The sequence below is a fragment of the Amborella trichopoda genome, chromosome 6 (assembly GCF_054954075.1).
Source record: "Amborella trichopoda isolate Santa Cruz 75 chromosome 6, AtrichopodaSantaCruz75HAP2 v2.0, whole genome shotgun sequence".
In the NCBI taxonomy this organism is placed as follows: Eukaryota; Viridiplantae; Streptophyta; class Magnoliopsida; order Amborellales; family Amborellaceae; genus Amborella; species Amborella trichopoda.
Window position 1 is genome coordinate 14172888 of NC_142341.1, and position 15339 is coordinate 14188226.

General features: G+C 39.2%; 1 protein-coding gene across 2 annotated transcripts; it reads left to right on the forward strand.

The window, feature by feature from the left end:
- Nucleotides 1-291: 291 nt before the first annotated feature.
- CSLC6 (Cellulose-synthase-like C6) lies at nucleotides 292-14417 on the forward strand. 2 transcript variants are annotated; one of them, XR_016057779.1, is made up of 6 exons: nucleotides 294-1500; nucleotides 4565-4873; nucleotides 5689-5979; nucleotides 6132-6245; nucleotides 12412-12616; nucleotides 13230-14417. XR_016057779.1 is itself a non-coding variant. In XM_006848391.4 (5 exons), the coding sequence occupies exons 1-5, from the start codon at nucleotides 817-819 to the stop codon at nucleotides 13869-13871; spliced, it is 2040 nt and encodes a 679-aa protein (XP_006848454.2). In that variant the 5' UTR covers nucleotides 292-816; the 3' UTR covers nucleotides 13872-14417. The 2 variants fall into 2 exon arrangements, 1 of the variants encoding a protein (XP_006848454.2); XM_006848391.4 differs by lacking the exon at nucleotides 12412-12616 and having other exon boundaries at nucleotides 292-1500.
- Nucleotides 14418-15339: the final 922 nt, after the last annotated feature.

The following is a 15339-nucleotide window of genomic DNA, read 5'->3' on the forward strand; positions in this document are numbered from 1 at the left end:
TACAAAATACACTACGTCTGAAACTCAAATTTTTTTTTTTTGATATTTATATCAAGATGATCAATTAGAGAGTTTTTTAACATTAAAACAACTTCTTTAGATGGAGTTTTGAGGTGCATCCTCGATTCTACATTTCAAGGTTGCAGCCTTATATAAACATTTTCCTTTTGTAAGAAGAGTTGAGTACAATTCCTTTTTGTCCAAAATGTTCAACCACAAGGGGAATGGACTTGCTGAGTCAGCATATTACTCGGTCCCACATAAAACATCCATTTATGGAGACCGCGTGAAGAGAGAGAAAGTTAGAGAGAGAGAGAAGCGAGCAGCAACATTAGCCTGGATTCCGGCAACTCAATCCCCTCCGTCACCCACCAACCCTAAAATAAAAAATACGCCCTAACTCTCTCTCCCTCTCTCTAAACCATGTCTTAATCTCTATACTAACTACATGGGAGGGATCTCTCCTCTCTCTCTCTCCAATAACCTACTTTCTATCTCTCTGCAATAACCTACTCTCTCTCTCTCCCCTAAATGCAAATTACATATTACTTGCTACACAAATTTGGTATCTCTGGTTGTTTTTGCCTTTTGAATGCCTCTTACCCTGGCTAAATGTGGTGCATTTCTTCCTCTAATAAATATCGTACTCTCTCTCTCTCTCTCTCTTCAATAATCCCCTGAATTAGCGGATCAGTAGAATGGGGCCATTCCGGTTTGGCCTCGCTAGCCCTTGAGAAGGAAGACTAGATCTGGTTGGGATAGAAATTTCCCCAGAAGAAACCACTCTTCATTCTCCTTTTTATCGGATTTTTAGTCATGGCGCCACCCAATTACGAGTTTCAGGAATGGTGGAATAGGGAGAGAGAGAGGACGCATGGTGTAGTCGTCAAAATGGAGAAGCCTAACTGGTCCATGGTCGAAATCCAGAGCCCCAGAGACCAGGATTTCGAGAAAGGGAAAGGGAGAAACGCTAAGCAGCTAAGATGGGTTTGCTTTCTCAGAGCCCAACAAGCAGCTGGTTTTATTTCGTGGCTCTTTAATGGCTCCTATAATTTGATATCAGCTGCAAAGAGAAGAATCCAGTCTAGAAGGCCTGACAAAACGGCCCAAAATTCAAAGCTTTATAGGGTAATCAAAGGGTTCCTGGTTTTTGCTGTAGCAATGCTGGTTTTTGAGATCGGGGCTTATTACAAGGGGTGGCATTTTAACCCACCTTCTGCAAAAGCTGAGGTTTTGGGGTTCTTGGAATGGATTTATTCTTCTTGGGTTTTCATTAGGGAGGATTATATTGCCCCTCCCCTACAATTTTTGACTAATGTTTGTATAGTTTTGTTCCTGGTTCAATCGGTGGATCGAATTGTGCTAGTTCTGGGGTGCTTTTGGATCAGGTTCAGGAAGCTCAAGCCTGCTCCTCTAATGGAGGTCAGAGAATTGGAGGAGGGAGTTGATGGGGATTACCCCATGGTGCTTATTCAGATCCCCATGTGCAATGAGAGAGAGGTATGATGGTCTGGTTGCCAAATTTGGTTCATTTTCTCTCGAAATAGCTTGAATCTTGTTTCACATATATATATATATATATATATATATATATATATATATATATATATATATATATATATATATATATATATATATATATATATCTCTCTCTCTCTCTCTCTCTCAGCTGCAATGGTTTTGACTGAAAAATACATCATTAGTCATGCTATCAGATAGTTTCCATATTATATAGAATTTACGGAAAATTGAAAGGGTTTATGTTGATTTTAGTTTTGCCAGATCTGATGATGTGAACCGCCTTTCTAGAAAATCTAGAAATTTTACGTACTTTATTATAGACTGTGGTATATCAGACACGAGGATGGACCTATAGGACTCTGATAGCCTGCTACCCAAGTCCTAGAAATTACTGTTATGTGGATCATACTGGTTCGGATGATTTTGAGATGTCTGGGCTCCTTATGAAGTGTATAGTCAGTGTGAACTCTGTATGACACTGCTCCTTTTCCCCTACCTGTTTTGGAAAACTTCATTACAATGGTTGCTCATCGAGTTTCTCTCTCTTATCATTTTTTTTAATCATTAATACTCTCTCTTTCTCTCTCACTCTCATCTTTTCCCTTGTCTTTTCAAAATTCTGGTTGGCAAATAAACAGAGGTGGCAGACATGAATAAGGCATTTAAAGGATCTCCCTAGTTGAAAATAATTTATGGTAATGTTACAAAAAATAAACTGGTTAAGATATATATAAATATTAAAAAACGAGTAAAATGGAAAAAAGGAGAGGGAATGTAGTTAATGACTCTAGCATCCAAAATTACAGAAACAAAACCAAAATCCCTAATGCTAGAAAAACAATATGCAAAAATGGAAATGGAATGTCATGTATGATCAACAGTTGTTTTAGCTCATCACTAGAGTGATAGGGATGTTGGGCGGTCAAGAAACAACATACCGTTGGAATGAGTGTAGTTGAGATGAGGATGTTAAGATGGATGAGTAGAAAGACAAGAAGGGATAGAATTTGAAATGAATACATTCAGAAGAATCTAGGTGTCGCACCAATAGCTGATAAGATGAGAGAAAATAGACTTAGGTGGGCTGGCCATGTGTAGTGCAAACCCAGTACATCACATGATAGGAGGTGCAAGTTAGTTCTAGTGGAAGGCTCAAAAAGGGCTAGGGGTAGGCTCAAAAGGACATGGTTGGAAGTAGTGAGAAAAGATATGAGGACTTATAGCTTGAGGGCATGACTCTTAATAGAGCAGAATGACAGACTACAATTCGTGTAGCCGACCCCAATTAGTTGGAAAAAGGCTTCGATGATGGTGATGATGACTAGAGTGATAGGGATACTATTATGCATTATTATACTTGATACACATTATAGTTAGGGGCCATTTTTGTTGTTTTGAGAGAGAAAATTTTGAATCATGCTAACTTGATGACTTCTAGAGTTCTAGTCACAAAAAAGGATCTTGGAGAAGGGTGTGACCATTATTAAGCTCTAATCCTGTTAAGAGCCAGGAGAAAGGAAGTATCCAAACATGGCAATTGATTACCATATGCAACATAACCATTTTACTTAAAACACAAAGTTCTAAGTGCCAATTGGATAAGAAAATTCCATTGAAATGCTGAAATTAGCAAATATTATGCAGGAAAGGAGGAGCGGCAGAAGATATTGTGGCCTATATACATTTTCTGTATATATAGATTATTTCTTAATGCTCAAACCTCAAACATATTTCTAGTGTGCTTCACTCGAGTTCTCTTTGATGGTTGAAGATGCTTTTGAGTTCAAAAATGTATCTTAAAATATTGTGCTTTTATTTTATTTAAATTTTTTGACCTATTTAGATCTTGATCTCTGGTGTAGCATTGTAAAATAAGATTGATTTCTTACCGAAACTGATTTCATTCATGAATACCAATGAAGAATTCCTTACGTCAAATACCTTCATGGGGTTTAGCATTTTATGCAAACCAAAATTGACAAATATACTAGTACATATTTACACATACAGACAATATATAACCAAGTATAGGGTTATCACCTTCCAAAAAATGTGTTGGATGGTGAAGGAAGAGTGGGATGTACATGTTTCGTGGGACCCAGTCCCGGTCATCACCTTCCACATTGATGTGACAGTGATGACCCCTATGACTATATAGTTACAATGACAGTATGGACTATGGTGTAATTTCCTATATAAATAAGGAAAAATGACCTCTACCCTCCTCACTGAAGTTTTCATCCCTATTAGCCCCTTGGGATGACCACAATCCCTTGTGCCCCCTCAAGTTTAAAACTTTGGGACCACTAACCCCCTAATTATGTTTTTCTTTGTTCTTTTTAAAACTTTAATCACAAAATGCCAAACCCATACATTAGTCATCCATTTTTTTTTTGCGACTTGGTAGACAAATTTTATTGATGATGATAATAATAATAATAGTAATAATAATAATAATAATAACAATTATAATTAATGGCAATTATAATAATAACAATAATAACAACTATAGTATATTAATTGTTAAATAATTCATCTCTTATAGGTATTTTGAGAATTTTTTTTAATTAAATAAATAAATAATAATAATCCATTAACAATAGTAATAAAGATATTGATTAATCATTTTCCAAGTTCAAAAGTTATAGATGCAATTGTAAAATAGGTCATAATGTTAAAAAAAAATTCATTTTCTTGTTATGTCTAAATTTCTAGAGTGGGGTCTACGGAGGTAAGATCCGTTTTAGGCAACGGAAGAGAAAGGTAGGGAAGTTGACTAATGGAAGGATTTGGCATTTTGTAAAATAAAAATATCAAGTTTGTAAAATGAACAAAGAAAAGCATAATTAGGGGGCTAACGGCCTTATAATTTTAAACTTGAGGGGGTACAAGGGATTTTGGTGAACCTAAGGGATTGATAGGGATGGAAATTTTGGGGAGGGGGTAGAGGTCACTTTCCCTATAAATAAATGACAAAGCTACTCTTGGTATGTATGTATAAATCATACACGGCTCAAATTGCGCTTCATGTGCGGTTTTCCAGGTTTACCAACAATCAATTGCTGCTGTGTGCGCCCAAGATTGGCCTCGGGATCATATGCTTATACAAGTCCTGGATGACTCTGATGATGTGGATGTGCAATGTCTAATCAACACGGAGGTGAGCAAGTGGCAGCAGAAGGGTGTGCGCATCTTATATAGGCACCGGCTTATACGAACGGGTTATAAGGCTGGGAATCTCAAATCAGCTATGAACTGTGAGTATGTAAAGGATTATGAGTATGTGGCAATTTTTGATGCAGACTTTCAACCTGGACCCGACTTCTTGAAGAAGACTATTCCTCATTTTAAGGTACATAAAGACACGGACCTCTTAGCTTTCTGATAATCTCAATAACATATTGTGAGTTTAGGAAAGAATATATTGGTCCTTAAGTCAACATTATTTTCCCCTTAATTTTTTGGTTTTCCATCAACAGTTTTTTTGAGAAAAACTAATCTCATTCTTAGCAATCAGTAGATAGAGATTGATTTGAGGATGAAGCATGAGTGTGATTAAAAGCTAGTATAAATTTGCACAAGATGTCAATGTCGGACATCAGGGCTGTGCTTTTCCTCTTATCAGACCTCAGGACTTTGAGCAAAGGGAATGACAGACCTCAGGGTTGTGCGTTTCCTCTTATCAGACCTCAGGACTTTGAGCAAAGGGAATGACACACCCTGGTCATCTGTTTTCAGATTGGACAGCGGAATGATGTGAATTTTCCTACATAAGACACTATGCTCATCGCATGAATAAAACACATGCAGTAAAAATTAGTTCCAAAAACTATGGGGAAACTATTTTAATTGCTTTATTTTCTTCTTCGATTGAGATTAATTTTCTCTTAGCCTTTTGGAATTCATTGAGTTTTTCCAAAAATAAAAAAATTATAAATATATACAGAAGACTACCATGCTAGAAATCCATGTGAACAGAATGAGATTGGGCATGCTGGTCATAAGTGCACCTGTGTTCAGAGTTTTACTATAGGTCTACTGCGCCCACTTATAAATTATTGGATGACTTTAATTATCAGAATCTTACGTGCCTGTATATTTTATTTATTAATGATAAAAAGGTATGTTTTATTTTATTCTTATGGCTTTTCTTTTTTCATATAAAAGGGTAAAGAAGATCTAGCACTGGTGCAGACAAGGTGGTCATTTGTGAACAAAGATGAAAACTTGTTGACAAGATTGCAGAACATAAATTTATCCTTCCACTTTGAGGTGGAACAGCAGGTGAATGGCATGTTTTTGAATTTCTTTGGTTTCAATGGCACTGCTGGTGTGTGGCGGATAAAGGCTCTTGAGGATTCTGGTGGCTGGCTTGAGAGAACTACTGTGGAAGACATGGATATTGCTGTGCGAGCCCACCTCGATGGATGGAAATTTATATTTCTCAATGATGTCAAGGTATGTGTCGTAGCCCCATAGAAATTTGGTTGAATACCATAAATAGATTCTACCAATATGAGAATTAAATCACTAGGAAGTGGAGTGTGTTGAGTCTCTCTCTCTCTCTCTCTCTCTCTCTCTCTTAACAATGATTTTTATTTCTTGTCCAGTGTCTCTGTGAGCTTCCTGAATCCTACGAGGCATATAAAAAACAACAGTATCGGTGGCATTCAGGTCCAATGCAGTTGTTCCGCTTGTGTTTCTTTGACATCCTTCGCTCAAAGGTGGGTTATCTCTCCCATATGATTGTAGTGGTTGTAGACTGATTGATGTAGGACCAAGGGAGCTTGGCTCCTATACTAGTTTGATACACATTATGAGCTTAGAAAAATTATGGGACAGCATGGTTATGGGAATTTCAATGCCTCCTAGTTGGAATAGAGTGGGGAATTTAAGGTAATTGTGAGCAGCGATGACCAGGTAACATCGTGGAAATTTAAACTTTTACAGAGAACAGAATGAGCCTCTTATTTATGCCATGTAACTCCTTGACTTTACACATGCCAGCCTGAAATTTTGACACAAAACGAGGCTCATCCACACAAAGGAAACATAGCTTGGTCCAAGAGAGTGGCTACCATGTCTTTGAACAGGTACTCCAAAAACAGAAAAATCTGCAAAAATTTGCTCACAGCCACCCTCAGGACTTCGCACACCCCATGTAATCTCTCCCGATTGATGGCTCGCCCACTAGACTGCAAGTTTCCTTCCTTCCATTCAGGTTTGGGTGAAAAAATTGCAGATAAGGCTTTTTATATTGCAGCCTCTTCTTCCCCTTTTGATTTCCCACACAAAATTGATTGGAAGAATTCTCAATGCCTTACACAACCCCTATACGAATGCCTCATCCTATCTCTCTTTTCTTCTCACCAAAACTCTCTGGGAAGTAGGAATACCTCCTTGTTTTGGGTCGAAAATCAATCATGGAGTTGCAGGTTAGAGGTCTTCTTCCTCTCTCTAAGTGGGTTTCTCAAACAAGGACTCGGAAGAGAACTCTAACTATGCACCTGTATTGTTTCTCTTCCACGCAACTCAAAGCCCTCCTAGAAGTCATGTACCCCTCTCTTTCTCTGAAACTACGTGAAAACTAAGCTCATTGGCCCTCCACATCATAATTACTGGGATCCACCTACCAAGGGGTCGATTCTGCTCGAGATTCCCGACCTTGTGTTTCGAGGAAAGGATCGTCGCTCCTCTGTGATCCTTAAATTTTGGAATCTCAGTCCTTCATATTAGGGATCGAGGTCCTGAGTTACATGGGATCCAGATTCTCTAGCAAGCATTATACTATTATAAGGTAGCAGTATGGTATAGCAATGTAGTAACATAGTATACTAATACTATACTACTTTTCCAGTTAAGTCATTCAAGGCCCTGAATTTTTAACCAAATGGAGCCAGTCTTGTATAATTCATATTTGTATCGAGATCCCTAGTTTTCAGGGTGTGCAGACCACAATTCCTACCATAGGGAGCTTTCTACTTGCCAGGATCTTGCGGTCCAGATCCTGATCCCGATCCGGATCCGGATCCCAATCCCAATCCCAATCCCAGATCTGATTTGATCTTGATCCCATTATCTATGATTCTCATGATGCCCTAGAGAAAACCTAGTAATATCTCACCTAAAGGGTGGGGTACCCTATTGTAGAATAGTTTAGGGGTAAAATGGCTATATAAAGGGAACTTGCCTTCTAATTTTAATAGGAGATTAATGGTGTGAGAGGGTTAATTTTAGCCAATCGTCCCTTGGCCAGCCATAATTGATCTGAGTTGGATAAAACACCATTATCCCTCAGAGGAATCTAATTCCAACACATCTAGTTCTATACAGAGTCTAATAGAACCTTCCTGGGAAACTTCCACCTCTGATTGGATTCAAACTTCAATTAGAAAAGATTTTTAGGTTGTATTAAACACCTAAGATTTCCAAATTTCAAAAAAATTCAACTACCTAGTCACCTAGATTCACTTGGATTCAGTTTGCACTTAGGCAACACATATTAGAGATCACACATCGTGTTGGAGTCCATGGGGCCCATATGTCACCATGTTTGACTCTTAGACAAGCCATGTGACCTCCATGACCAGTGGGGTCTATGTTGGTCAATTGGTCAAACCATTGACCACATTAAAGGCCCAATGCACCTCCTACATGATCTCTAACTTATATTCAATGTATAGAAATTAATAATTCCAGGAAAGTCCCTGTATAAAAACAAATATTTCTTTCCGAAAATAATGATTTTTTAATACAAAAAATTTTACACAATACTTGGGTGGTTAATGGAAAAATAAAACATTTATTTTTCTCTGAAAACCTTTGGAAAGCCTCTTTAAAAAGGCTTTGAAGAGTGTGCTAGCACTGAAACTAGATCCTCTACGAGGTGGTGTGTAACAATCCTATGACCGCATTCTAGAGCTCAAAACATCCCAACAAACCCATGACCTATATGTTTCCCATGCAAGGGGCTCATGGTACGCCTATCAAAGTTGGTCAAGGCATAGAAGTGCCATAGATGGCCATAGGTTCTAGGAGCCCTCCCAAGGACAAGTTTAGGGTCCAGTACATAAACCAACTACTGCACAAGAGTGTGCAAGTTTACTTCTTGAATGGTGCACCTCTCCCAGGCACATGCATGTTCCTGATCCATCACTGGACCAGACAAATGTGACTAGCAGCTCACACACTATGTAGGATGTCATGATAAGGTGTTCTGCACTTGTCCTCGCAAGCCACCACCCAACGCATAGGAACTTATTTCATCTCCTTGCCAAATAACATCCAGCGCCAGGTTATGCCGACCTCAACAGGGTACCTGTTAATCCTCAATATGTATGCACTTCATAGGGTCTGAGCTATCTAGCCTAGGGTGTGGGTCCAGTAATCTAGCCAACGCCTAGTTGCACACCAAAGCTTGTCGGAGCCTACTATGTCCGAGATGGAGATAGCACCAACTAGCTCTAAGGACTTGTTTCATCCAAATAGAGCCTACTCATGCTTGTTCTAATGGCATGTTTCATCCAAGTAGAGTTCATTTACACTAATGGCATGTTTCATCCAAGAAGAATAGGCTTGCATCTTCTATCTCATTCATGTGTCCAAAACTACCACTCAAACTATGAATGTTCTAAAACATAGAAGCACGAGCAAAAACACTCTCATGGCCTCTTTCATCCATGAAGTCTTATCGCATGGCTTCTTTCATTCATGGAGGCAGCACTCATCACTCTAATGCATAGTTCAAAAAGTCGGCCGCCTCCCGCCCAAACGGCTAGGTGGCCTCGCAGTCCTACACTGGGCCTATGCGGCCTAGGACGGGGTGGTGACCTTGGGTAACTGACTAGTCGCCCAAGGCACCGCCTAGGCACCCCACCAGAGCTCTTTTAGCAAGTGTGAAAGTTACCCTCACCAAAAGGGCCAATTAGATGGGGGAAATACCATTTCGGGGGCATTTCCCCCCCCCCCTTCCCCCACCCCTCCAAAAAAAAAAAAAAACCAAGCCTAGAGAACTCTATTTTTTCCCTAAAGCTACTTTTTTAGATCAAAATCATTTTTTTAAAGGATCGAATTCGAATTCAAACTTTTTGGGGATTAGAGCTTTCGCCAACCGAAAGTGACCGATTCAAAGTTCACTTCAATTGGTTTTCAAAAGGTCAGTAAGTTAATTGTTTTTGTTTAGGGTTTCATATAATTTGTAAGTATTATGTTATGATATACTTTTTTAGCATTTTCTTGTGTTTATTTTTGAAACTTGGCCTTCTATTTATGATGAAACTTCATTAGTGTTTTTACCATTTTAATGGTTTGTTATTTTTGTGATTATAAAATATTTTTGGCTATGTTTTTTTTAAAAAACTGTTCTATTAGTAAAGGTGAGGGAGTTACAAGAAGAGAATAGGTGCTATCCACAAGCTGGAAGCACCAACCCAAAAAATAGGCATCCCACAGATTGGGAGCCCTATACAAAAAAGGGGGCTAAAACTTGCCCAAAAGATATAAACAAAATAATACAAGAGACTTCTCAAGACTGAGTTTCCAAAAAATCAATTGTGACTGTTGTGAGCTCTATCTTTAATGGGAGTGTCTGCCTCGGCATTGGATTCCTGCCAAGTATGCCTCCATGAGACAACCATATCGCTGCAAATATGAGTAATTTGTCAAAAACCTGGGGCGAGAGACCAGGGGCAAGGAAAGGAGTCTGAGGCCCAAGTAATAATGTTAGTTGCATCTCCTTCTATGATCAAAAGCTGGCTCCAAAGGGGATTGAAGTGTTTGATGCCTTCCAGAGGGGCCAAGGACTCACCCTGACTGGGAGTCAGCATGAGATATGCTTGGTGGAGTAGGAGGCGAGGACTTGTCCATTGTGGTCCCTGAAGATGCCACCGACGCCTGCTGGGCCGGGGTTGCCAAGGAAGCTAGCATCAAAGTTCAGTTTGGTCTGTGGGTGGGGACCAGTGGTGAGCTCGAGGGAAACACGGTGGTCTGGTGTGTAGCAAGGCTAGCAATTTTGGTGGAAGCTGAAGAAGGGTAGCCTCTTGTGGTTGGTAGGCCAGAAGGTGACCGAAGATGTGAAATTGTTAATGAGCGCTGCCATCGAACACTTCTCACCTTTGAAAATTCTAGCATATCTTTCAATCCAGATGACCCAGATGGTAGCTGCTACTGTGGCTCTCCACAGAATCCTGCTGGCTTTGGGCTAAGGACTTGATTGAATCAAATGAAAAAGAGCTGGAATGGACAGTGGGGTGACCCACTGCCATCTGAACAGTTGGAATATTGCCCCCCCATAGACCCTGGGCCAGGGTACAATGGAGGAAAAGGTGTGTTGCTTTCTTCATTGACTAGGCACATGGCACACCTATTAGTGATTGGCTGCCCTCTTCTGTGGACTTGATCAACCGTGAGGGCCCTTTAAGATTTTTTGGCTATGTTTCTAATTTATAATACAAATTTGAATATTTACAATGTGCTTTTGGCTATGTTTGGCCTTGTTTCTAATTAATAACGCAAATTTAAAAATATTACTCTAATGGTATCTTTCTCCAAAGCCGTGCCCCACTTTCAGTAGTACAAATATATGAGTACCTAAGCACACTGGAACGCACGAGAGCTGAAATCCAAATACCAAATGAAAAGGCCTTTAAAAGCCACACTCCCCAACATAAATAGGGTAGGATTGAAGTAAGGTGATAAGGAAGGGTAAGATATAGTTAGGTGAACAATAAGGTTTAGGTTTAGAGGTTGTTAAGGAGGGTTAAAGTTGTTGGAAAATTACAGATCTAGTAAGAGTAATTGGTGGATTTGTAAAGGAATGATCCGAGATTAAGGCTAATTTAGGGTATGAGGGTGTATGCGCATGGTTGATGATTGGCAGGTGTTGCCTAGCATATTAAGGTTCAAGAAAGGTTGTTGTAAAAGAGGACTAGAAGAGTGGTGAATTGGTTGAGGGAAATCTTGAATGAGGAAGTGCCACACAAGATGGAAAGAAGAAAGGGCCAAACTTACATTGGGAGAATCTCCAATCTGCAAGCTAGGGATTTAGGGAATCACTTAATCAAAAGAAGACCTTCGAAACTTGGAGCAACTATCCTAATCCTAGGCTTGAGTTGCAGACCACTCTCTGCAAAAACGGTTGGGAATCTCTCCTCTAAACGTGGTCTTTCACCACTATTGAAGTTATCCAAATTTTATTGCTCAATATGAATTATTTTTGCCCTAGGCCAATATGGGTATTTATAGAGGTTTGAATCCCTCTTTATTTAAGTTAGTTTTGTGTCAAGCTATCTCTATTTTCGTAAACTTCCTAGTCATCTAGATTCTTTCATGGTTAGGGATCTAGTTTCTTTATAGTTTTGAAACAAGACCCTTAAAGAACTGGAAAAACTATTTTTACTGTCTTAAACAAACTAGGAAGCTAACTTAATTTGCAAAACAAGGAAAGAAACAACTTACTACTAAAATTTGAAGATTCGATATTTTAACCTGTGGAGCCCCAAATATTCTAGTAGATTTCCTAGGTTCCCCACCTAAGATTCTAGGACTCAGTAAGGGAAACAAAGAAACTTAACGCACTTAAAGAAAATAAATTCGTCACTAATTTTTCCAGCAGGCTTTCAACCGTAACTTGATGCATGAAATGTTTTAGGAAAAGCCCATGCAGCTTGGAGTCATATAGATCTTGAAGAGATTTTCAATTTAAGCTTTGGATCCCCCAACAGACATCAAGGTAAAAGGTCACGCCTCTTCAAGACCTGAATGCATCACTTTATTTATCTAAGAAATGATGGTATTGGTTCATTGTAATTTGGGTTTTGTGTTATGTTGTTTTACTTTTTCTAGTTAAGCAAGTCCATCTGTTAACACAAATCTAGGCGACACAAACTACAGGAGGTATCAATCCCTTGGACAAGATGTGCCCAAAACCTAGAGAGAGAAACACAACACACGTGCGGAATTAGTGCAGCAGATGTCCTTGAACTAGAGAAATAACAATGAGTATGGCTTGGGTTCAACTCCCACCTTGCCTAAAGATTCCTCACTTGTGGCTTGAGCATCTGGACTGCAGCGCATTGGATACGAGTTAATATCCCATGTTAGTGATGAACCATAGTATGACTATCTATCTGTTAGTTTCATTACTAGTTTTTGGCATATTAAATATTTAAAGTTCCTCGTACAAACTTTATTGTTATCCATTGAAAATATACATGTGGGTTCCTCTCGCAGAGCTCTATCGGAGAGCACTAGTTGTAACCTTACATACACACATTCATGCACACATGCTCAAAGTAAGAATGATCAGGTGGGAGGGTCCTCTCACTGATTATTATGGAAGTCCATCCTGATGATGTGCGAGATCCAGCGTAGATGTAACTCCCACAATGACCAGTGAAAGGGCCTTCCAACTTGATCAGGTGCACGCACACACACATGAAAAATAATTGTATACTTTTCTTGATGTAGCACGCTAACAATATGCTGTGTATTGTCTCCACTGTCCATGCCCAACAACACTCAAGCTGAAGGATGGGTCATAAACAGAGTCTGTTATTGAGTAATGACTTGGAGATGATATGCGGCATATTGTTATTGTGCTACATATATAGCCATGTGTGTTTGTGTATATAAGAAATCCTGCAATTCTTGCTTGTGTACTGTCATTGTGCTTTTGGGTTCAAATTTCTAGTCCTTGTACTTTGTTGCAGGTGAGTATTCTCGCGAAAGCCAATCTGATATTCCTCTTCTTTCTTCTTCGGAAGCTCGTCTTGCCCTTCTATTCATTCATGCTCTTCTGCATCATCCTCCCTTTGACCATGTTCGTGCCTGAGGCCCAACTACCCACCTGGGTCGTGTGCTATGTGCCTGGTGTCATGTCCATCTTGAATATCCTTCCATCACCGAGGTCTTTCCCATTCATTGTTCCGTACCTCCTTTTCGAGAACACAATGTCTGTTACCAAGTTCAATGCCATGATATCAGGATTATTCAAATTTACAAGCTCATATGAATGGGTAGTTACAAAGAAACTAGGAAGATCTTCTGAAGCCGACTTAGTTGCCTTTATGGAAAAGGAATCATCTGTTCCACAGGAAAGCACGAGCCTTCTTCATAGGGCTTCTTCAGAATCGGGTCTTGATGAGTTGAACAGATTGGAGAAGAAGAAGAAAACGGGGAAAAGTAGGAGTAATCGCCTGTATCGGAAAGAGCTTGCCCTTGCCTTCATTCTATTAGCTGCTGCTGCTAGGAGCTTGTTATCTGCTCAGGGGATTCACTTCTATTTCTTGTTGTTTCAAGGGGTCACTTTCCTTGTTGTAGGTCTTGATTTAATAGGAGAGCAGGTAAGTTAAGGAGTTGAAATATCATCCACTGAAGGGTTGGAATTTTTGGGTTGCCTTACTTGAGGGGCATTTCAGTGTGGTTTGAACAATTTGGGCTAAAACAGTGCCCAAATAATCGGACCCTTCACTTGCATTTTGAGCAATTCAGTGCTCAAATAATTGAGAGCCATTGCCCTCTAGTTCATATTTATCTTCAATTCGTCTCCATATTTATACTGGTGCATAATTTTGAGGTTAGATGCCAGCAACTTCAATTTCTAAAAGCTCTCAACAGCCCACTTTGTGATGTTGAAGCTAATTCTGGCTGAAGGTTCATTTGTGGACATTCTGGGCTAATCTGCATATACGAAAGCTTGTTCCACTTAGGTGACTTGTAATTGCCTTGAAATTGTGGAAATCCATGAAAACAGATAGTAAGCCATGGTTTTTGTGGGAAAAGTTGTACATTGGTTGTAATACGAAAGAAGGCGACGCCAAATTCTTTTGATGTATAATATGTTGTAGTTATGAAGATTGATTTCTTTTATGAAGCATGGGTTTTCATTTGTTTGGTTACTCACGTTTTGAGCCTTTTGATAGTTTAGGATCCACTAAGTTCAGTTTATGGACTGTTTGTTGGATTATTTTTACTTCAAAGAGAACAAGGGAATATTTATGTCGCTGTGAAGTTTGTGAGTGAAGTTCATTTCTGCAAATTTCTGCGGCCCAGATTCACATACCTGATCATGCAACAAATTTGATTTTACTTTTAACCAATTGTCACCCAGAGTTTGAAATTTCAAAAATTTCATGGGTGAAACTGGAACCCTGGCTGGAATTCATAATTTCAGATTTTTCAAACCTTGTTCTCTCGATTGAATTTGCTACGATTTAACAAATAAGAGAATGATGTTACTCAAAAATCAATCTGAAATCGCCACAAGATATCTTGCTCAATACTTTGGCAGATTTCAGGTGTAAATTTTCGCTAACATGGACGGGCTTGGCTAATTTATGTTGTGCAATAGGAGTTGAATTCGTTGAAGTACAACTTCAACAAACCAGTGCTCAAAGCTCAGCCAGGTGGGGCAGATCGTGCCAAATCGCTGGATTGGGGATGCGGATCTGGTCTGGATAAGTCGGAATTAGTGATCTAGTCGGGTGGGGCAGTTCGTTTACCCTTACATGCAACGATTATGTGCCTGTCTTTTTTGTTTTTTATCAGCCTCACCCAATTTTGGACAATGCCCTAGACTCAGAAATGGATTTATAACAACTTTCTCTCCTATGGTCGTCATGTTTTTTTTGTACAAATTACACCCAATTTCAAATGGGTGCGGTTTGTAAAGAGCCTAGGCTCTAAACAATCAAATTAGAGCCTACTTTCAAATAGTATCGAGAAATGTTGTTTCAATACGGGAAATCTTTGTGATTGTCTTAAAATATATTTCATCTTTATTTATAAAGATTAAAGCTCTAAATATAGTGTAGATCAATT